This window comes from Varroa destructor, unplaced genomic scaffold (genome assembly GCF_002443255.2).
Source record: "Varroa destructor unplaced genomic scaffold, Vdes_3.0 BEIS01000002.1, whole genome shotgun sequence".
Classification (NCBI taxonomy): Eukaryota; Metazoa; Arthropoda; class Arachnida; order Mesostigmata; family Varroidae; genus Varroa; species Varroa destructor.
Genome location: NW_019211455.1, coordinates 15600068 through 15621821, shown reverse-complemented (window position 1 = coordinate 15621821; position 21754 = coordinate 15600068). Strand labels below are relative to the sequence as shown.

General features: G+C 40.1%; 1 protein-coding gene and 1 long non-coding RNA gene across 4 annotated transcripts; one reads left to right on the top strand and one right to left on the bottom strand.

Annotated features, from left to right (window-relative positions):
- Window positions 1-162: 162 nt before the first annotated feature.
- LOC111245400 (spindle assembly abnormal protein 6 homolog) lies at window positions 163-10624 on the top strand. 3 transcript variants are annotated; one of them, XM_022793720.2, is made up of 11 exons: window positions 163-663; window positions 2956-3111; window positions 3454-3558; window positions 4207-4369; window positions 4563-4760; window positions 4893-5060; window positions 5547-5719; window positions 6243-6330; window positions 6704-6847; window positions 7170-7325; window positions 7542-10624. In XM_022793720.2, the coding sequence occupies exons 1-11, from the start codon at window positions 578-580 to the stop codon at window positions 7566-7568; spliced, it is 1464 nt and encodes a 487-aa protein (XP_022649455.1). In that variant the 5' UTR covers window positions 163-577; the 3' UTR covers window positions 7569-10624. The 3 variants fall into 3 exon arrangements, with proteins under 3 accessions (XP_022649455.1, XP_022649456.1, XP_022649453.1); XM_022793718.2 differs by having other exon boundaries at window positions 174-663; window positions 6243-6384; XM_022793721.2 differs by lacking the exon at window positions 3454-3558 and having other exon boundaries at window positions 172-663; window positions 6243-6384.
- Window positions 2704-4564, bottom strand: LOC147757433 (uncharacterized). The gene is made up of 2 exons (XR_015322486.1): window positions 4381-4564; window positions 2704-3756 (listed from the first exon to the last, which is right to left on the bottom strand). It is a non-coding gene; the product is annotated as an uncharacterized LOC147757433 (long non-coding RNA).
- Window positions 10625-21754: the final 11130 nt, after the last annotated feature.

The following is a 21754-nucleotide window of genomic DNA, read 5'->3' as shown; positions in this document are numbered from 1 at the left end:
GCTATCGTAGTTACGTAAGATTAACCAAATCCAAAGAACATCATTAAACATAATCACATAGAGTACCGTACGTTTCCTATGGTACAAACACACCTTTAATGTAGCCTGCGCTTATAGCTGAAAGGTCAACTTCTTAGAACGAAAGTAGTCGCTAGAATATTTATTTGGATAAAACCTTATTATCAGCAGAAAGATAGCGGTAAGGTCAACTGCGCACCCAGCTTGTCAATGATCACGAAAATACCTCATCTATAAAAGGTACGATTGAAGAAAGGAATACAGCCTTATCCATTAACTACCGCATGTCGCTGCCTTCAGCCGGTTTTTCAGAGCCCTCAGTTTGAAATTGTTGGCGCCACTATCCATCCTTCGCTCTGCGACGCGTCCGGGCCGTTCGAACAAACAGACTTTGGCGCTGCCTGTGCTCGATCCGTTAGAATGGTGTCATTTAGTTAATAGTGCTCCTATGACTTGTTTTTATGTTCATTTCATCAAATGAGACTGTATATGTCTCTGTGATCGACTGGAAGGTGGCTTAAAGCTTGACTATTCGCCGGTTCTGGATCGTTTCAGCAAAATGTTGTACGACATGTTGTCAAGCCATGAGGATACGTTCATGTTTGACTCAACTTTGCTTATAAAAGTTCAGGACGAGATCCACAGGTGAGACTGGAGACTCGAGTATCTCACTGCAGCGTGAGGATGGGCAAAAAAGCATGGAACGACATAAGGACATTAGTGTAGTGAAAAATACATTGCTAGCAATAAGTCGCGCGGTATATACAATTTAGTTGTTTTTAGCGGAATAGCTAAAGTTTGCCGTTCTTGACGTATCAGTCGTATATATATATATATATATATATATATATATATATATATATATATATATGTTATAATACAGAGGATTAAACGCGATACACGCTTCAGTATAATAAACTCATAACGTTAGACAATAACATAATAGTAAGATAACTAAGAAGTGGCGGATCTCATTAAATTGAATCATTGAACCTAAAATGAATTTCGTCAGAGAGGATAAGCGTTTATTGCCGAATTAATTTCGAGTTTATAACGCACTTGCAAACCGATTTTTCCTTTAATTATGCTCCATTACATACGGAGTAGTCAAATGCTACTGATGTCTAGCAAAACAAACTTACTCGTAAAAATTTAGTGCATTTATGATTTCTCTTGTTAAATAATCTTATAGTTTTGCTGCTGGAGATAACTTTTAGCAGCAAGACTGTTCTTACGACTATTTGTTTTGATGACTGAGTTATGTACAGGGCAGGTCCAGAAAGCGTCGAATTTCATCTACCTTACGAACAGCGCTGTTACTTTACTCTTTATATTATAAAATATCTGCATGCATTTCTTTAATAAATAAATTTTACATAGACCATAATTTATATCTGTATTCACGACAAGTTGAATCCTTAATTGATTGGAATTTTCGTGCTGTCGTTGCTTGTAACCTAAAGATTTAGCTTATGATGCATAGTACTTTGTAAGCTGTTACATAACCCTCGTAGATGACTGACAGTGTATAAATCGTTGTTGGTATATAAAAAATTGCGTTGTTTTCAGATTTCGTTTCCAAATGTTATGTAATGCGTGTGAAAGGGCTGCGTATTTAGATTAATTCTTGTGATTGATTTGGTTTTCTTCTGTTTACGTCCCCCGATGCCTTTTTGACCTCATTCCTAATGGTCGGCTGTGATGCGGTAATAAAGCCGAACAACTCCACATTTAATATGAGACCCCTTTATTCGCATTAACGGAGAAGTTGCTTGTTGACTTTCACCATCCACCATCTTTCAAGGCAGCCCTGAGAGCGAACGGCATCCTTTTCTTCCATGATGCCTATGCGCCCACCGTCGAAGGTCTTCATATGTAAGGGGGATTTACGTTCCCTTCGGGGACCGTTAGGCGGGACTCATGACGGTCTTCGCTCATTATGAACGTGGTGCTCCGGCCTATCGTTCCGTTACTGCCGCCTGTGAAATTATTATCATTCATCAAACGACACTTGTGTCCATGGCAATATTCCATGAGACGTAGTGTATTTCTATTTGACAATCATTCGTAGTGAATATACGATTTCAAGTGGTTGAAGTACTGGCTATAAATTCGTTCATATAAAAAGAGCGTATTGTCATAGACTTTATTGGGATAAATAGAAAGCGGCAGAAAGCCGGTTTAACGATTCATGGGAACTCTGTTTCGATTTATTAGTAATGCATAACCGTGACAATGGAAGCAGCTACCGTTATCAACGGTTCGCCAATTAACGCGCCATATTTCACGGTTATGATATTACTTTATGGTTTAGCGTGTATATGTGTCTAACGGATCGTTATCAACAATAATGATATTACGAGTTGCTTGTTCTCGTCACATGTCAGATATTTTTTGTGTAGCAATATGTTTAATCCGTAGAAACTGGTTGAGTATTTCGTGACCAAAATGATACATAGAATGCGCTTTGCACTAAGCTGCGTTTAAAACGTTTGCCCCCTTCTTCAAAAAGTGTCGAAGTATTATGGAAACAAGTACTCACTCGACACAAACCACAACGAAAAGTGGATACTTTGTGGATTAGAAACGTTAGTGGAAGCTTCACACTAGATAATAAAGAGGAGAGTCTTGAAGGCAAAGGTCTCGATATGAAACAGGTAGTGTTTAAAATAATTTACACATGAATCTTTTAAAAAAATAAACAAGTCATATTTATTAGGAGGTTATGAATCTATCGCTTAATCCACCTAAAATGTTTAAGCCGATCTTTCTTGCGAACATTCTTGTTTAAGTCTTATACCTATAATCGTTCGTATGAAATCGTAAGCTATCGCTAATCTCATTATTGTGGAATTAACGATGAACTTTTTACCAGTGTGACGACTCATTAAATAAGAAAAAGTGGCAATGATAAGTGTTTTTAATTTTTGCTTGCAGAAATACCCGGTTACGTCTTCAAGTGCGTCGGAGCTCGACGGGGACAGGAATTGCATCGTTCTTTGGAGCCTGTGACGGCGTTCACATCCAGCTGTTCGATGAGAGTGATCCGTACATCTTTTATTCAGTTCAAATTACTGACGATGTCTTTCAGAGGTGAGCCCCTTTTTGTGTGAAGCAAAGACAGAATGACTGATAGCTAAAGAATAGCAATATATGCAATGCGTTCCGAATAGTTAGAATATTTTTTCTCTTAAAACGTTTGGTTCGTTACTGGGTATTCCGCTTTTTTAGTTCTGTACATTTTTTATTCTGTACATAATTTCGATTAAATAATTATTAATTGATGAATTAATAGAATAATGAGCATTTTCAAGAATGGGGACAGCTAGAATAATGAAAAATTATTTGATATAATTGGTTGTCAAAAAATACAAATATAGTTATACTAGAAATATATATTATACATGAACTGAATAAGATATCTATATGTTACAGGTTAAAAACTCAGCAACATCTGTTGATCGACTTCGCAAGCTTTCCACAGCGGCTGGTAGAACTTTTGCAGATGTGCGCTGGCGAGGATACCGTCGCTACACCTAGGTATTCTTTTTGGTAGATCATTAAATGCATTTCTGGATTTCACATACGGTACTTAAATCGTAAGGCATTACTTCAGATGAACGATTCCTCGAATGATTTTCGAAGACACGAAACGAAGTGTGTCTAAGTTCGAATCCGAACTTAGACCATCATGTGTTTTGAAGTTAAGTCGGCAAAACATTCCTCATTATGCGATTACTGGAAAAAGGTCATTAGATATATCTGCTTTAGAACTAATCGATGAATTCAATCTCGATCGAAAGCAGTAAGAAACACATAGTTCCTGTAACCATCTGAAAGAGCGCATTGATTCTTGATGTTTTTTTTTACTGTGCCTTTCGGGATTCGCTCACTACCCAGTTCATCCAGTTATTTCACTATCCACTACCGCACAGAGACACCGACGGCCAATGGGTAATAATGATCCGAGTAACAACATTATTACAATTGCTGCAGTGTAACATCAGAACGCAGAAAGTTTACGTATCTAGGTATGCACTTGTGCAATTGGTTCGTAAAAATTTTGAAAACACGATACCAATGTCCTTGGCAGTTATAAACGGAACAACATAGGCCCACACTAAGCACAGCGAACTAACCATGAAATTGCCTGTGTAATTTTACTAATAACCACTATGCCACTTTCAGGTATCAATGTGAACTGCAAGTAGAGCGGACTCCGCGGACTGGGCAGTTACATATTACTGAAACAAATGGGTTTAAGAAACTCGTGCACCTCAGCGTTCAACTTTCCCAAGCTGATGAAGCGCAAGTGCGAAAGAGCATGGTTTCTAGACTGGCTCGACTTAAGGTAAAGCTCACCTCGTTACGAAGTAATGTTAGGCGAGCCTAATTTAGTACGAGCTGTGTGTAGCATAGATAGTTGCAAACGTATTTGAATGATGGGTAGTCTCCTCCGATTCAAACATGCCCAAATTAACAAACATTGAATTCTGTAAGGCCTATGTCGTATTTTCTCGTTATCTACACACGTACTATTTCAGAATGAAAAAGAACGTTTAGAAGCATCGTTAAAAGCCGCTGAAGCAAAGTTAGTGGAAAAACAGAGCCTTTACGAACGCCAATTGGAAAGTCAACGTTCACATATTGAGAAAATGAAGGTTGACTTTGAAAGAGATATGCAACAACTACGGGACCGCTTTGAGACGGAATTGCGTAGAGATAAAGATGGTATTCAGCGGGTACGTAAACCAAATGTAGCAATGAGTATCGATATACCATGAAAATTCAGCGATGGATTTTGTTGGGAGTTATATGATCAGTTCTCATGAAATATCTAATTTGTTTTACGAATTTTCCAATTGTACTCGTAGGAAATGAGCGAACGGGTGCAGCTAATGTGTTTAGAAAAGTCCGATATAGAAGCGACCCTCAAGGAACGCGTGCGCTGTCTCGAGAATGAGCTTCAGAGTGGTCAAATACAGCAAGCTACTATGGAAACACACATCAGAGAGGCTCAAGCCGAGGCCCACCAAGCACAGGTACGTTGTGCTGAATCTCTAATGAATTCCTAATTCAGTCATCAGCTAGTTTTCTTTCATTCGTCACATCACCCCTTGCCTATGATATCGATATGATCATTTAGCAAATAGTAAGATTTTCTTCAGGGTTAAACGACAAACCTTAGATTCGCTGTAGAACACGATAACGATAACTATTTAGTACGCTCAACAAGACTATACTATATATCAGTTTAGGCATTCTTAAATTGGGCTGCACTAGGAAGCACCCCGGGGACATGTCTTGGTGGTTAGGTTGGAAATAACTATTTTGTGCTTGCGCCGTTGTATGGGGTAGCTCTTCCAATGGCATAGTATTTTCTCATGTTGATAAATGTGATGAACACATATTCTGTGAGCCGTGTCTCGATGTAGAATTCGTTTTTTACTCATCTCGTTAAAAAAAATATGTGCACCGTTTCACATCAATAGTTTCAAGGTCCTTTTTTTATTATCATCTTGCTATAGGTTCGACTTACTCAGGAAAAAGAAACATGCAGAATGCTACAGGAACGGCTGGATTTGATGATGCGAAATGATTCGACTGAGGAAAATAGCGAGCTGCGCATGAAACTCGCGCAGTTGAAGGTTGATCTCGAAGCCATGAAGACGGATCTCTGCAAAGCCAAAATGGAGAAAAGGTATTCAAAGTAAAAACTGCAGCTAAAGGAAGAAAAAAGTCCTTTAAATGTTTAAACCATTCTCAGGGGTCATCTTATCTGGGGCAGCTTTAGCTCAGTTTAGTATCCATGTACGGAATGTATCTTTGTTTTTACTCCCTCTATGAGCAAGGCCCGCAGAATGAAACGGGCAGTAGGGGCAGGGATTTGGAACCAGAAGGTCTTTGGTGTGAATCTGGTTGAGCACATGTAAATTAATGCGAAATTTATCAATAGAGAAATTCTATTACACTAGATACATCAGGCCATTAACTAAACGTAGGTACTTTACTGTTTTTCGACTTCGATCTTTATTTTAGTTTCCTTCCCTAAAGTAGTATTGTTATGCTATTGGTTAGGCTACACTATGATTTTTTAGAATATTTGTCTATTATATAAGTATACAAGGCTGCTGGGGTTTTGTTAGGTTTTAAAATAAATTTTGTCACTTCTAATGCCGGAAACTGTTTATTACAATAGTGAGCTGTTGTGGAATATATTTCAGGTGTCTTGAAGAAAGTCTGGAACATAAACAAGGCCAGGTTGAGAGGCGAGAAGCCGGAATAAAGACGATGTCGGATGACATTCTCAAGGCAAACGATATTATTCAGAAGCTCCAAACCGAAATAAAGACATATCATTCTAAGGCAGGCTTTCTGAACTAATGCGGTTTCTCTAAGCCGTGCAACTTGGTTGAAATAATCAATATAAACTATGTAGTGAAAAATGGCATAATTATTTTTATTAAGATATTTGTACATTAGGTTCTGAAGGCGTAAAGCTAACTATGAGAGCAAGCCGAACACATTCTCCTGCCACAAAAAAGAAAAAATGCTCTCCAAAACATTATTATTACTTGCTATTTTTCGTCGTTCTAAACTAAGCAGCAGAAAAATATAGGACTATCCAGAATGTACATGAGTAAAAATGTTTTCTTTTTTCCTGCTGCTTTCTTTTTTTTTGCAGTTGAAGGTTCGGTCCGACGTGATCATGAAGCAGGAGGAGGTTATCGAGTCCAAAGATAGGGAGCTCAAAGCACTGAAAGATCGGATCAACGCAGGCGTCGACCTCAACAACAAGGAGAACGAGAGCAGAGTTCAGCATCTTGAAGTTAGTGAATTTTTATTATTGTATTATATATATGTATATAACTGTAAACTTAATTTCTCACACTCCAAATCTTAGTTATGTATCTCTCAGAGTAAGTAGCATCTAACTCAATAAATTCTAATAATAATTACTAATAGTACCCGTTATTAGACATTTTTGGCTCATAACAAACCCTTAGTAAAGCGAGCCAACTATGTTTAGTATCTGTTTAGTATCTATATAAAAAAGGAGACAGCATGGATATATGCCGTGACGTAATGTTATATTCATTCAGTTAGCGATAAGTTTTTCCTACATTTTAACCATTCTTTCGAAATTCTAGAAACAAGTGGCTCACAAGGACAGTGTGATTCAATGGTTGAACAAAAAACTCAATGAACTGCAAGGCCATAAGGTCGATACACCATTCTTAAAAGTACCAAGCCCGCTAGCTGATCATAACCAGGGAGGTTTTGGAAGACATGTTGGAAATCGATCGGTGAGCTTATAATGTTGGCTCCTGTTCAGTTTATCTGTTTTTCATATTTTTTTCTTTACCAGTAATAACCCAAAGGTAATAAGACACAAATAATCAAAGAAAACTCAATGTGCTCTTTTTAATTATGGGTATAATTTAATAAATATACATAGTTATCCGTAAAATGGTGGATTTCCCTGTGCCATAAGTATGTGTTGTTACACTCTTTATTTTTAGAACGGTGTTGAACGACGTCAACAATAACATTTCAACCAATCAGGTGTCCGCGAACTAAACTACCTACATCATTACATCCACTTCTGCTTAGGCGGATTCAGAATTCAGCGTTCGAGGAGAACATATATGACTCCAAGCCCATGGCAAAGCACTGCGACTCAGTCACTCTGGATTACTCTGTTCTTATAATTCTATCCGTACGTCACGTATTGTTAACTCGGCAGCTATCTATGCAAGTGTTTTACACACGCATTTATGTATATATACATATATATATATATATATATATATATATATATATATATATATATATATATATATATATTTAAGGAATAAGGTGAATCTCCTAGATTCTTACACGACCGTATACAGGATTTAGGTATTTCATGTATATGTATATAGTTGTGTTACAAGTCATATCATGACGATTATGGTTTCAAAGTAGAAACCCAAGGGAAAATAAATATGTAAACCTGATATGTACCAGTTTCCTTTGCTCGCTTATTTCATAATGAATCTGCGTGCAGGGCAATATTGAAAAACATGGATCACTGGTGTACCGACAGGAAGAAACTGGGCAAGCCAAGTCCCGTATTGACTTTTTTGGGTGTTTTTTTTTGCAAACAAACAAAAGCTCGAAATTTTTCAAATCAGAGAGTTTAGGGCTTGATTTTTGTTGTCGCTAGACATATCTGTTGGATTGCTGATCACCTCCGGACCGTAATCTCTGTTAGGGCAAAGTAAAGCTCTACTGAGACGTATGGCGATGCTCGATTAATTTTTTCGTGAAATGTCACATGTTCGTTAGCAAGGCGCATATTTTTGAACCAAAAACTTAGATTTTTTTCGATAACACTAACCCATTTTTTGTGATCTTATAGCCGAAGAATACACCGAATAATCCAATATGAGTAACTCGTTCCATAGAGAACCCTTTTTGCAGCGAGTTACGACTGTTAACCCAGCTTTTTAAACAGCTAGCATGTCATTCTTTAGTGATTCAATATTCAAGACTGTTTATCCTCATAACGAACTATGTGTTTGAGTTCTAAACAAAAATAAAGTTAGTAATAAATGCTTTTGTGAAACAAACAATAAGTTCTCCTCAAGAACCTGTTGGGAAATACGATCACCCCGATAACGATCTCTGTCTCTATGATACCAAGCGTGTATTTATATCAATTCATCTTCTCGACGTAATACCTCAACATATGCGTGGGCCAGCTATGCTCGAATTATGGAAATTTTACCAGTCAAATAGCTTTTCATGTGTGAACTTCAAATTGAACAGACTTTTTTGTGTAATTAGGCTTGACTATTCAGTAAACATTAACGACTGCTGATATCGCTAACAAAAATGGCACTATGTACCTTTATCTTATGCCTTTAACAGTTTTACGCAGACGGGAAGAAAATTTTCGCGCTGTATTAAAGCTTTTAAGTAGGTATAGCGTAGTGTCGTGATAGTCACATAACAACTGCGTAATGATTATGAAATTAAGATGTTTTTAAAAATTGCTCAGTTTCACACAAACTGTGTCGTAATTCAAAAATCTTATATTATCTTTTGTAACTCACATAATTTGAAGTTTCCGCTAGACATTAAAGCCCACTCATAAGTTGGGAGTCTACCACTTGCGGCAGAGATTTCGCGTTAATTCTTCACTTCATGCTTCAATCAGTCTTAGATTCCATAGGTAACCTTGCAGTCGATGCACTTCTCAAGCAAATGGCGCAAGCGCAGATAGGTAGGTAACAGATGGATACGGGACCTTTTTATTGTTCACATTTCTTGGTTTCTACTTCTCTGTTGTTAAGTGTTAAATAATCAGCAACTGAACACTTTTTGCTTTACCCAGTTAGTCTGTTGTCACTAATATCAAAAGGAGTGCAATTTCGACATGGGACATTTTCAATGAGAGTGCCTTTCCCATTGAAAAAAGCCCGGTACAATAAAAAGAGCAACGCACTGAAATTTACAAAAAATAGGCAAAACATTTCAAAGCGTGCTGGAAAAACAACATCCTAAAAAAAAACATCCTAAGAAAATATAGCTTAAAGTTTAAAAGAAAGCTTGAATCATAAAAAATAAAAGATAAAACCAATTGTTCCATTTTGTTATTATATGGAATTCTAATGAAAAAAGCTTTTATTTTCGTAAATGGTTTTTCTGATCTAGGAATCTTCGTTCTATTTTTAACCAAAAATGCGTTTGTTTATTTTATAAAATGTCAAAATTATCCGTTTCTTTTAAATGGTGCATTCTCTTTCAAGGTCGAACTTGAAGGCAATAAAAGACTGTATAAGCTAATCTACCAATTACCATTACTAGATATCTCGCGCACGAGGCATTCCGTTAATACCTCATTGACACCTGTGGTCATTTTAACCTCTGGCCTCTGATTACCTGGATGCTAAACTATGTCTAAACGTGATGGTAACAGAATACTAACACTACAAAATGTTATTATAGCTTATGCACTAGGCACTGTAGAAAATACGCATAGACAGGTACTATAGAACGCCGATCCTCGATTATTGCGTTCACCGTGGAGGTTCTTGGCTGTGCGCTCGAAGCAACAGCAGAAACACCCCCCGACCTAGTTTTGCTAAATAGAAAGCTTCTTAGGCATGACCGTAACGCACTTAAAACCTGATTTAAATAGAATGCTTGATATACACACAGTAAAGCTAGAGAAAATGGTTCTGTCAGACAAAAATTCACCCGGTTTAATTGAAGTTAACACTTATAAAACCAGGTAAACATGAATCGTGATTAAGATTTACGTTGACTGTACAGTAAATGCTTGATAGAATTATTGTTGATGAATAATAACCATGTAATGATAGCCAAAAAGAAAGAAACAGCCTGATATTGGAGATATTCTAAGCGCGAATTAAGGTTGCGAGGCGCAGAGATAAGTTGAAGGTCTAGCAGAACAAATTACGTTGTAAAACAGAGGCTCTACCTAGAAGGGTGTAAGATTCCAGTAGTGGACATGTGAATATACATTTTGCTTAGTATGGGTTTGAAAAACGTTCCACAATAAAGACGCGGTATTTATTTGCCCATGTTATCAGAATACGACGGTGTGTTTGTATACTGCAGGTATTTTTACATCTTTTCAATCCACAAAAATACATTTCGCTATTTTGACGGTTCTCCGAAAAAAATTTGATTGAAATGTCGACTCAACTTCAAGGTGGTAGCCTGCTAGGATCCATGTACGAATGAATTTTCATACATTCTATCAGGCAAGCCATTACAGAGGCTTCGATGACACGTTGAGATGCGAAAAGGAAAAACGATCAGTAATATTCGTCGATAACCTTAGCAACTGTGACTAGGCGCAAAACCTATATTTCGAAGGACAGGACGGACGCAAATCTGATCGATGGCCTGGCCGGTAGCAAGCGTGACAAAAGATGTAGCAAATATCTGGTTGAAGCCCTCAAGTGGTGCTCATGTTTCACAATTAGGTCTCCTCGTACGTATGTAATGTGTTGCCCTTTGTTCATAATAAAACCAGATATGTTCGGTGATTTGAGCTACGACTAGAGAATAACAACAGTATTTCTGTTATTTAGAGTTACAAATGCTTTGCGCTGCTGTAGGTAAGCAATCCGCGGCAATACTATGAAGACCCTTGTCTAGACTTTCATAAAGTAGATAAAATTTAAGTCATCGAAGAAATACTACAAAGTCTATGAGCAACAGGATTTACTAGAATAGTACCGACTTGTAAATCGAATCCTAGTTATACAAAGCTCTTCTAATGGATCAGAATTAAATTCAGTTTTTATGAGAAGAAGAATGACCCCCAAGTACTAAGAGAGCATCTGCTGTTGCAAACGTAAATAGTGAAACGCATGCGCTCCCAGGTATCGACATATTTATTGCTGATGTTCTCATCATCTTCTTTTCTACTCAAGAGACTGCAGCATCATATAGTAAACCAATGAGTATTATTCGGTTTTTTAGCTGCACATTTTTCACCAAGGTTCGTTGCTGTTATTTATTTTAAGTGCCGGTGAAGCTCTTTGAGGGTAAAGGTTCAGTGAAGATCACTACTTTACTCACTATTTACTTTTTTTTCTGCCCTTTGTGATTTCCATTACGTCACTCACGGCTTAAATATATAAATATATTTTCAAAGGATCTGGGTAATTTTAGGCATAAAACAGTGTGAATTGAATAGGTAAGGGGGCCTGACAGACACTGGTGTTGCTCTATTGGTATGGGCCATTCGTGATACCCACAGCCGATGGTAGATGCACAAGACGGAAAATACGTGACCCTGGACTAGTTTGGTTTAACACACAGGGATTGCATTGCTGGGAGGAGCGCATCACATGCCCTTTTCCCGTGCAGTCCTAACAGACGAAGCCCGCCATTTGTCAAATGTGCTTTGGAAAGCATATGATTAAAGATCAGCTAGATAAGCTCCGCGTAGGAATTCACTCTTGCTGAGATGATAAAGCTTGTTAACCGGCCAACTCTGCAGTTGTCCTAATGTTGCCTACAATAATATTCAACCTGATGCTCGGGCCGGATTCGTGTTTTAGCGCATACATGTTTCGTAAAAGTCGCCGCAAGGCCTTATCGCGCTTTCGAAAGCCGTAGAGAAACCACTCGAATAAGCCGGTTTTATTTCGATGAGAGCCGGTTAAACAATTTTGTTGTTTTGAAACTTTCCCTTTCAGAATTTACAGCAACTAACATACTAATTTGAGTATCTCCATTCCGGGAAAATCAGTTCATTTTGCTTCATTCGTTCTTTTAACACCTCTTGTAGGCTCATTCGAGGAATTCAACGGCTACTGTCGGCTGGCAACTAACGGTTCGAGCAGCTTGCTCATCTCGGGCGTTTCGGTTACTTGGCTTTGTCGTCACCAGGAACGTCATATATGGCGACATATATATATATATATACAGAACACATATGTATCAGATGCATATGTACATATTGTACAGATATAAAACAAAGATGCTCGAACTAATAACAAAAAAAAACTTTTGTCCTATTCTATGCATATGTGTTTGAATTTTTCTACCCCTTCACGTCCAGAAGCCATATAAAGACAACATGTCAAGGTCGTAAGCTAACCAACAGCGAAAAGTATACGAGTCATATATGAAAGAAAGTGAGAAAACTGGGCAAAAGCATTAGATGACACTGAAGAACCTGTTATTACGGATGGATTTATGTGTCGGAGCTCCTTACCCGACCATATGGTTTCCCTTTTTTGCTTTGAAAAGTATACCAGGCCGCAACGTCAAAACGAATCATCCGAATAACGTCATGTTAACAGCATGTACGTACAGCTATTGGACTGCACTCAAACGTAGAACTAAGATATTTCGTTTTCATAGTAGCAAAAGTCCACCAAATCACCACAGGAACGAGGACCATCCGATATCGGAAAGACCAGGTTAAGTGCAGAACTGTTTGCTTCGTACGACACGCCGTCCATGTTATCGCCTACTAATGGTGTTTATATTGTAATATACGTTCCCCTTCCTCGATGAAACAAATTGCTCATGATTTCTTGTGCTTTTCAAAATTGTTTGTTATCAATGTACGTTCCAGATAGTGCTCAAGGTCAGACTTCTGTCCGTGATTCATTATCTATAGGAAATCATGAGAACTAGCTTACTGTCGCACGTTTCTCGCATTCCTCAAAAAAATATCGTTCTTTCTTGTGAACCGGCAACTTTATAGGTTATAACTTTATTATAACATTTGAGAACAAAGATTTTTATAACAGCCATTCAGAACCTTTACAAAATCTTGAGCCTTGTCACTATAATCGTTCTAGTTTATTGTAGAGCCCCATAATATAGTGAACTTTTAGCCTGATTAGAATAGCCAGATCTCCAAATATAGTACAGTGCAATTTTAAGCATGAAAAGATTTTTTTAGAGTCGATAACCTATACGTGGACCATTCTTTAAGCCGTTACCGATTATATAACAACATGTTTAGGAATTATTAGGAAAAACTAAGAATACATCAGGAAACACTATTTGATAGGTGTTGGCCTTCTAGAGCGGCTTTATATATATATATAATCAACTCGAAAAACTTTGCAAAAAGACAAAGATAGATATATTTATACAGAAAAGTGCATTTAGAAGTGAAGTGTATTTAATAACCTACAAAAGAACCACTGTAGGTCATGGAGAGCCTTGCGGCTCATACATGAACATTGGGCACATTAGCTCACGACTGAAGAGTTTATTTCATTTTGTTGAAGCTTGAGCATTTTGTTGAGTTTGCTAAGCTTATATACAGTTTGATTCTTGTATACGCCTTTAATCCGTTCAAATGACTAATCCGACAGTCATTTTGTTGACGTTATTTTTTTTACTTTTATTATAAGTAAATAAACTAAGAATAACTCCCATTTTTTTCGGTTGTGTAAAAGTACATATAACCATAAGTCACTACAGGCTTTCCTATAAGCTTTTAAGATGTCTTGCAGAGTTTGTCCATTGAAAGTAAAACCAAAGTTCGCAAACGTTAATTTGCAAAGTGGGTATTTCATTCAATACCATCATTTGTTCTTATAATTCTGATATTTTATTATATCTAATAAAACATAAAATATTTGCCTGCTTGCGAGCGGTTCAAAGATTTTTAACTAAGACAGGTACCTTCTCTGCTCCGCTGCGGATGAATATGCTGAGATATATTCATTGCCTTTGAAAGACTTTGTAGCAGTATTTGATCTGGTATAATGAGCCAATAATGTCTTGCCTAAACGGCAAATAAATGACAAGAATAATGACATTCTTTATTTTTCGTTTATAGTAATATCTAGCCCAGAGCTCAACAGCTAATTTGGGCCGCTAGAGGCACTCATTACGGCATTCACGGCAAAACCTATTTAAACTTACGCACTGTAGCATTTTTCATCCACTATAAACAACATAGGGGCTAAGCATTTGGCTTTATTATTGGTGACAGTGGAGTGCGCCAAGGTTATCTAAGGGGACAGCTTATTAGTTTTCGGTCCTTTTTTTACCCTCTTTGTACTTGATGTACGAATTGATCGTTTTGTGGATCATTAGCATGACAAGCAAATGCCAACATCAACGTCTCGTTAAGATAGGCAACGGCTTTAGCATCAAACTTCGTTTCGTCCAGCATACGTATACGTCGAGGTCTGGATTTATATGCGGGCATAGAGACACTTCGAACGAAGGCACACTTAATTTCGCGCTGGGTGTCTCCCGTCTGATGAAGTGCCTAACGGCGATACTGGATGTCAAAGTCGAAACATAGGGATCATACGTACACGTGGCGTTGCGGTTTTTTAGTTTTGTCTAAGCAAGTTGCCGTCTCGAGCTTTCGTTGTTTGATTTCGATGACACCCCATATGTGCCGTTTTATAGAACTCCATCTACCGTGGTTTAAAATGCTTTGGATCACATACACCTCATTATTCATGATATAGCAATAATCTCACATATTACCCGCACGCGAGTGCCTACGTGTGATAATATTTTATTGTGTCATATTCTCGATTCGTATCGCAATTTCAGGAGACCAAGCGCACGTACCTTCAGTATGCACCGGAGTGCACTTCATTTCCCGGTGTTCTCAATCTGTCATTGTCTGTTATCTACATGGATATAGGGCATCCTTAGAAAATAGGTATTAAGCAGCTGCGTCAAATCGTGTATAGTCACATGTTCAGCTGTGGGTTACTTTTCGTTTACCCGATTATCACACATTTGATCGTCATAGGTCGAGAGTTTTATTAGGGGATTGGGGTAAGGGTGTAACGCTGACACTGCTACTAATCGTCGTGGCGACGGTATTTGCAGAATGGCAGATGTGTTTTCTGTTTCTGTGTCGACGTTGGCTGTCATGTTGTCTCCGATATGTGTTGTCAGGACACTCTTTAAGGCATGTTGAGTTGGCCACTTGGTACCACTAATAGTTCGGTCGCCATCGCTCAGGTTTTTCAACTGGTCGAACTGGCTCCTCTGCTGCCGCCGCTCCTATTCCATCCCCCTAATTCCTCTTCGCTGTTGGTTGTTGCTCATCGTAGTCGCTACCATCTACCAAACGCCTAGGCGGCCAAGCTGGACGCGAACGTCCAGCGGCTGAGACCCAGCAGGACAGGCGTCCCTGGATGCGCTTGATCTCAGCTCCTGGTCCAGCTGGCTGAGGCTCCCAGCCTGCCGTCTGCCGCTAGCCCGTCGGCTACCTGGGCACTCTATCAGCCACTGTTATCTGCTGAAAGGCTGGCCCAGAGAGCAAGCCAGTACTCTATCCAGCATCGGACGAGCCGGCACGAGAAACACGACGTACAATGGCAAAGCTCTGATAAAATCCCTTCGGCAAGGCCCCCCCATTGCCAGCAAGATCCCGCTAGTACCACGGCCTGTGTCTTGAGTTCCGTTTCCTATCTACGCCCTCTCCACAAGCTCTGCCTCTCCACATAGCCGTCACCGCAACCCTCTCCATGTGCCGCCTGCGCATTCCCGTGCAAGGTTCTCCACTAATACTGGCAAAGGCACACTCACGCACTGCCCAGGGCAAGCAAGCAGGACAACCCTGTCCAACGCAATTCCTGCATAACGACCCAGCTTCTGAACTAAATGCAATGGCCAGGGAAATTATGTGTGTTTGAGACTCCTGTAGAAGGTCAGAGTATTATGAACCCGGCCGCAACAGAGAAAAGTTGGAAGATTTCAGCGCTAGTAGCACGCTGGGGATTGCTTGTGCTTGTTGGTTGTATTTGTGTTGCGAGTGGCCAAATTCAGCGGAGAGGCAAAGTAATCAAGCTTTTAAGGCTTACCTCGATCACCGTGTCTCTGTCCATTGGGTCGCTATTGCTGCTGGAGCTGCTCTTATCTGCTGCTCTCCCCTTCGAAGGTCTGAGGTTTTCTCTTTCCTATTTGAGGTTGAGCCTTCTTCCTCCGTTGCACTTCACACACAACTAGGATTATACCCTTTCTCGTTCTTTGCTTGCCTCGTCTAGGCAGGCTGGGTACGTCGCGCGCCAGGCAGCCCCGACGCAACCCGGGTTCGACGCAAGCGATTGGCCGTGGACAAGCGCGTCCAAAAGACGCACGAGCTGGCCTCTCTCCATCTGTTTGCTCGTCGTCGATCGCTTCTATCTTCTACTAATTCTTCTGCTACTACAACTACGACAATAACAACAACAACAAGAACAGGCACTACTCCAACCTAGTACCTCTAATGATACGCCGACCATACAACTTCCACCACGACTGTTGCCACCACCGCGAGAGCGACCCCCTGCCGCTGTTTGGTATAGCTACGACAAGTGTTATTATCCTAAACGTTCTATTTTTATCCTTGTTATTGTACAACTCCAACTACAATTATTTCCAGTACGTACAGTTATTTTTAATACTTTAACGGCTACTCCTGCGATAGCTCCTATAGCTGTCGTACAACTTAACGTAAACCCGACAAGTTCGCGTTGTTGGAAATTCATCGGTATCTACTATCTTTTACCAAAACCACTAAGGCGAGTGATTCAGTGGACTGTGCCCTGCTCCTTCTTGTTCAACCCTACCTCTTCGCACCTATTGGTCCTTCAACCAGCTGCTGTTTTCGTGTATTGGGTTTTTTCGTACGTTGATTCTTTGCTTTCCCTCGTTGTTGGTGGCCGTGACTGCTGGTTATAGCTGGTTTGTAGAGCCACGGTAACTCGTGGCTGGTTATTGACGGTGGTTTGTCGCCGTTTGTTGATTTGTTCGCACTGATTGTTTGTACGTATTGGTTTGTTGGCCGGATACCTGTTTGCCGACTTGGTGTTCGACCGTTACCCACCTCTTATTCGCCCTTCGTCTCGTTTCCTAGCCATTGTTGGCGTTTTCAGATTGTTCATCATGGTAGCGTTTTCTACGACGGCCAAACAAGTCCCGTTGAAGCCAGCGTTTGCGTTGTTGGTCAAGCTGTTGTCAGCTTTGTCGCCTCGAGGGGCGACAGTGCTTTCAATAAGCTCTCGTTGCTGCTGTCTCTACGGGAACGCGAATAGAGCAAGTTGCTAAAATGGTGGTTGCTGAATCAAAAAAAAAGAACAAAGTCGCTGCTCCAAGCTAGTTAAATCGGGCGAGCTGCTACTGAATAAAACCAAGTACCGCCTAATTATTCATCGTTAGCTGACAGCGTTTTACGCCTAGCAGCATATATAGGACGCGTTGACAAACGAAAATAACGAATCAGAAAAGAAAACAGAGAGGTCAAGTCAAATCTAATGTTCGTCTCGCGAATCGCCACCGACACATAATTGTCAGCTGCATGTAAATCACGTATTGTGCGTAAGGATTCGCGTGTGTCTCGATTGGCCTAATCTTTCCAGATTGTTACACATGAGTATATCCACCTATGTTTGAATTTGACGGTGGAGTAAAATTCGCTAAGGATAACGAAGAACGCAGATACTGTAGGAGGAAACAGAGAAAATGAATCTTTAAACGGCGCAACGACGTAATTCAGACCCGGACAGATCTGCCCTGCAGCAACATCTGATTTCCCCCTGACCTGATCCACCCTGCAGCCAACAAAAGACGAAAAAGCCATATAGCCTTGAGGGCCACTAATTTCTAACAGCTAAAATGTCAGACGTCATTCGTCAGTCGCGGGCAAGAGTGTCTGTGATTGCCACCGGATGCCCGATCGATTGCTGCTAGGTTTTTGCAGTGAAAAAGTCGCGTCTGCTTGAACCGACAATACATGGCGATTTTATGGAAATGTGTTTTTTAGGCAATTGCGTAAACCACTTCTACTTCTATTGTTAATCATGCTAGGCTGTGTCCGACAGCTCTGCCACTCGCTCCGGTAGCCATAGAGACAAAGAAAGTGTGAAAGCAGTGCACCATCGTCTCCACTATTAAGCGTTTAAAAAAAACAAAAGGCCTGCATCAATAGTAAGCTAGAAAAACCGTTATATATACGTTCTAAACTTAAATTGTTCATCGGTCAGTCTCTTCGATATTGGTCGTTCTGGCTACGGCGTTGATTCGTAAAGGAGCCACAAAAAAAGGAGACCTAAAACGCCAGCGATCTAGCGATAAGAACACACGTGGTGTCCTCTAACAAACCTACGCTGACGGGCATAAACAAACTTCATCATTACTGTTGGACTTTTCATCATCATCGATATCATCAATAGTCGATGCCGCTATTCGAGCACCGACAAGATCGTCGAACGCCAAATCATAAATTTATTCATCGGCGCTCTGTGCAATTTCCAGTTAATAGTAAATAAATAGGGTGCATATGGACTGTGATCCCATATGAATAGAATATATATGTATATATAGAGGAAAAGTGATGTGTAACGAATGTTTCTTAGGAACGACGGCAGAGGGAGTGGACAGTGTGAATCATTTATAGGTGTGTTGTATATCGGTTACGGATACCTCAGGGTTAAGTATATGATGAAGTAAACCCTCTGATTGTTAACTAACGGTGAGTGACAGGGTTCTCGAAATAATTACAGACGGAGCGCAATGAAGAGATCAACCTGAGCAAACGACAGCGGAGCGAAAAAATAGAAAACACTGAAGAAGAACAGGCGCATGAAGAAACGATAAAATCAGTGATACCTAAGCCATGTTTGATCACGCGGGATGAGCGTCTGACTACCTTCAGGTCACAAATTTGCCCGATCATTCGGGCTTAGCTCAGAACAACAAGCACAAAACCGAGCCGATCACGGGTGGGGGGGGGGGGACGAGAAGTGCTCGGCCCAGACAAGCGTTTCGTAGAGGACACCGCATCACGTATTGCTCACGTGATTAGCCCCTTACGTTAGGCCCGCCTTTTTCACAAAACAGATTTTAGCAACTATAAAAATAAGAATATTAAAAAAAAGATCAATTACTTCGGGACCTGATAACGAAGTAGCTTGTCCAAAATTTTGGCTAGCTTCTTTTTCTTTTAACGAATCAACTGACACCTTAGTACACGTCAGCTGCTCTACTGCCGAAGGTAAGTAATCGTATTAGAGTCGTTAATGGATCGATTGAACATCGATGCAGAAAAAGAGCTGAAGATATTGGCGATTTTCAGTTCAAAGGCATGCAGAAGTGGAGATGTAGCACTCCGAGAGAAATCCCATTTGTCTTACTCCGAGAGAAATCCCATTTGTCTTACACGCCCTTTTAATTTTGGAAAATGCGTCCGCAAAAAAATGTATACATATATGTATATACTCGTACATGCATATTTATTATACATACGATGAATGTTTTTTGTAGTACGTGAAAGGTACCCGTGGAATTCATCAAACGGGACCGGTAATGATGTTCACCTGGGGCGGGGGGGGAGGGGTAGAGGAAATTTTACATCCCTTTGTTCATATTATAAAAAGACGACAAAAAATTATCACGAACAGTACAAAAGACGTTCACTAGCTTTCACAGGTGGCCAGTCTGGCAAGTTGTCGGTGATTTCCGGCACTACAGTGGAATTCAGTGGTCTCCCTTCACGAACCGCTTTCCTTTCCATCGTTGCAGTCTTATTCTTACCATATGTATCAACTCCCCACTCTTGCTATGTGTCCGGGTTTGAAACAATTCACCCTTGTTTTACCTAGCCAGCCACCGTCATTGGCAACGGCTAGTTTACTATCCCCAGCTGGTGTTACCCCCCCCCCCCCCCAGATCTCCTTACGTGGTTCCTTTTTCTTATATTGACATGCACTGGAGACGACTTGAATTTTCAAACCCGTGTACCACATTGCTGTCCGCGAAGTTTCTCTCCGCTCGTACTCGTTCCTGATGAGCCAGTTCGCCTCAGCTGGTAAGGCCTTCTCTCCTTTTCTTTTTGCTGCCGCATACACCCCTATAGACTGTTCTTACCTGTGCGGGAGCTAGGGCGCCAACGGCCAGGATCGTTTTGGAAGTACTACTGCCACTGAGTGTAACTATTCAGTCTCGCGCGGGGCTGAATATTCTCCATTCCAATATTCCTATACACAAAAAGACTTCGTGAAACCCTCCTGTTTTCAAGCATCCATGTCGCAAGGCCACTCGACCCGTCCAGCCGTTAATTCCATTAATTTCTGCTGATCATCGATCGTTACCGAGTGACTCCTTCTGGCTACTTCTTGCTTTGTGCCATAGTCAGAGGCTAGGGCCAGTGCCTGCTTATTACTGGTCAGGGCTGATATCCACTTTGAATGAGGCCCCGATCTTTGTTACCCCTATTCCCGTCATTACTAACGTATTTAAGCAAGCACTACTATCAGCAATGCAACTGCTGCAAACAGCAGATCTGAAGGGACGCTTAACGGTAGCACTGGATGTAGAACTCGAAGCATTTTCTTTTGTGGCGCATTTGCAGTAGATTGATACACGCGTTATTCAAGTCAAAACGAATAGATAGGTCAAGACGTAAAAAATAGCGTCTTTAGGGACACGCCTTGCAACTGCGTGAGGCAGCCGAATTTCATTAGAAGAAAGAATTGACTTTTATTGAATTCCATTGAAGAACAACTCAGTGTTGAAGGCAATATGCTTTAAGCCAATCTGAAGTCGCTGATTCACAATCTATAAGTGTTAAGCCGCTATGAAAATTGAACAAAGAGGTAAAAAGAATCTTGGAGCGTGCACGCGAGGTGTCAGTAGCTCTAAAGAATGAAGCTCTAGCTGTTGGTGCGTTTGATTGAAATCATATGACATTGTATCTATCACCTTCTTGTTGGTCTTAGTGCCTATCGGCTCAATATCAGAGTGCGAGGAGGTTCTAATTCAATTAAGTAAATTTCCGCAACAGCGTTGGGTCGTCTGCACCGCATAATTTTAGAGAGCAGAAGTTAAGCTTAAAACTTCGATACTTGTTCAATTTCTAGTTGACTGGTTGTTAATAATGTTTTTTGATAGTGTTGAAAAAAGTGGAGGCTGATAGGCATCAACTATTGTACCTGTTCGATAATTATATGAAGCTTTGAAGTTTATAAAATTTATCATTGCACTACAACTTCAAGCTTTGTTTTCGGAACATTCCAGTTTCTTTTATTTTCTCAGTACATTGCTGTATGTACTATTTATTCGTACAACATTGCTTCACAGTCACATCACCTTAGTGCTGCGATCTGTTTGCTTGGTGTTCATCTTGACCTAGATAAAGCACCGATGAAGGATTAAACCTAACTGGTTGTATTAAGTAGTTTTATTGAGCATTCAGATCTAAATAACATTGCACTGACTGCGATAC

Excerpts from the sequence above, each read along its gene's own strand:
- LOC111245400 (XM_022793718.2), top strand. The coding sequence starts at position 578 with ATGTTGTACGACATGTTGTCAAGCCATGAGGATACGTTCATGTTTGAC. Across the intron at positions 3,112-3,453 it reads ACTGACGATGTCTTTCAGAG|GTTAAAAACTCAGCAACATC; the intron begins GTGAGCCCCTTT and ends TATATGTTACAG. Across the intron at positions 7,326-7,541 it reads GACATGTTGGAAATCGATCG|AACGGTGTTGAACGACGTCA; the intron begins GTGAGCTTATAA and ends CTTTATTTTTAG.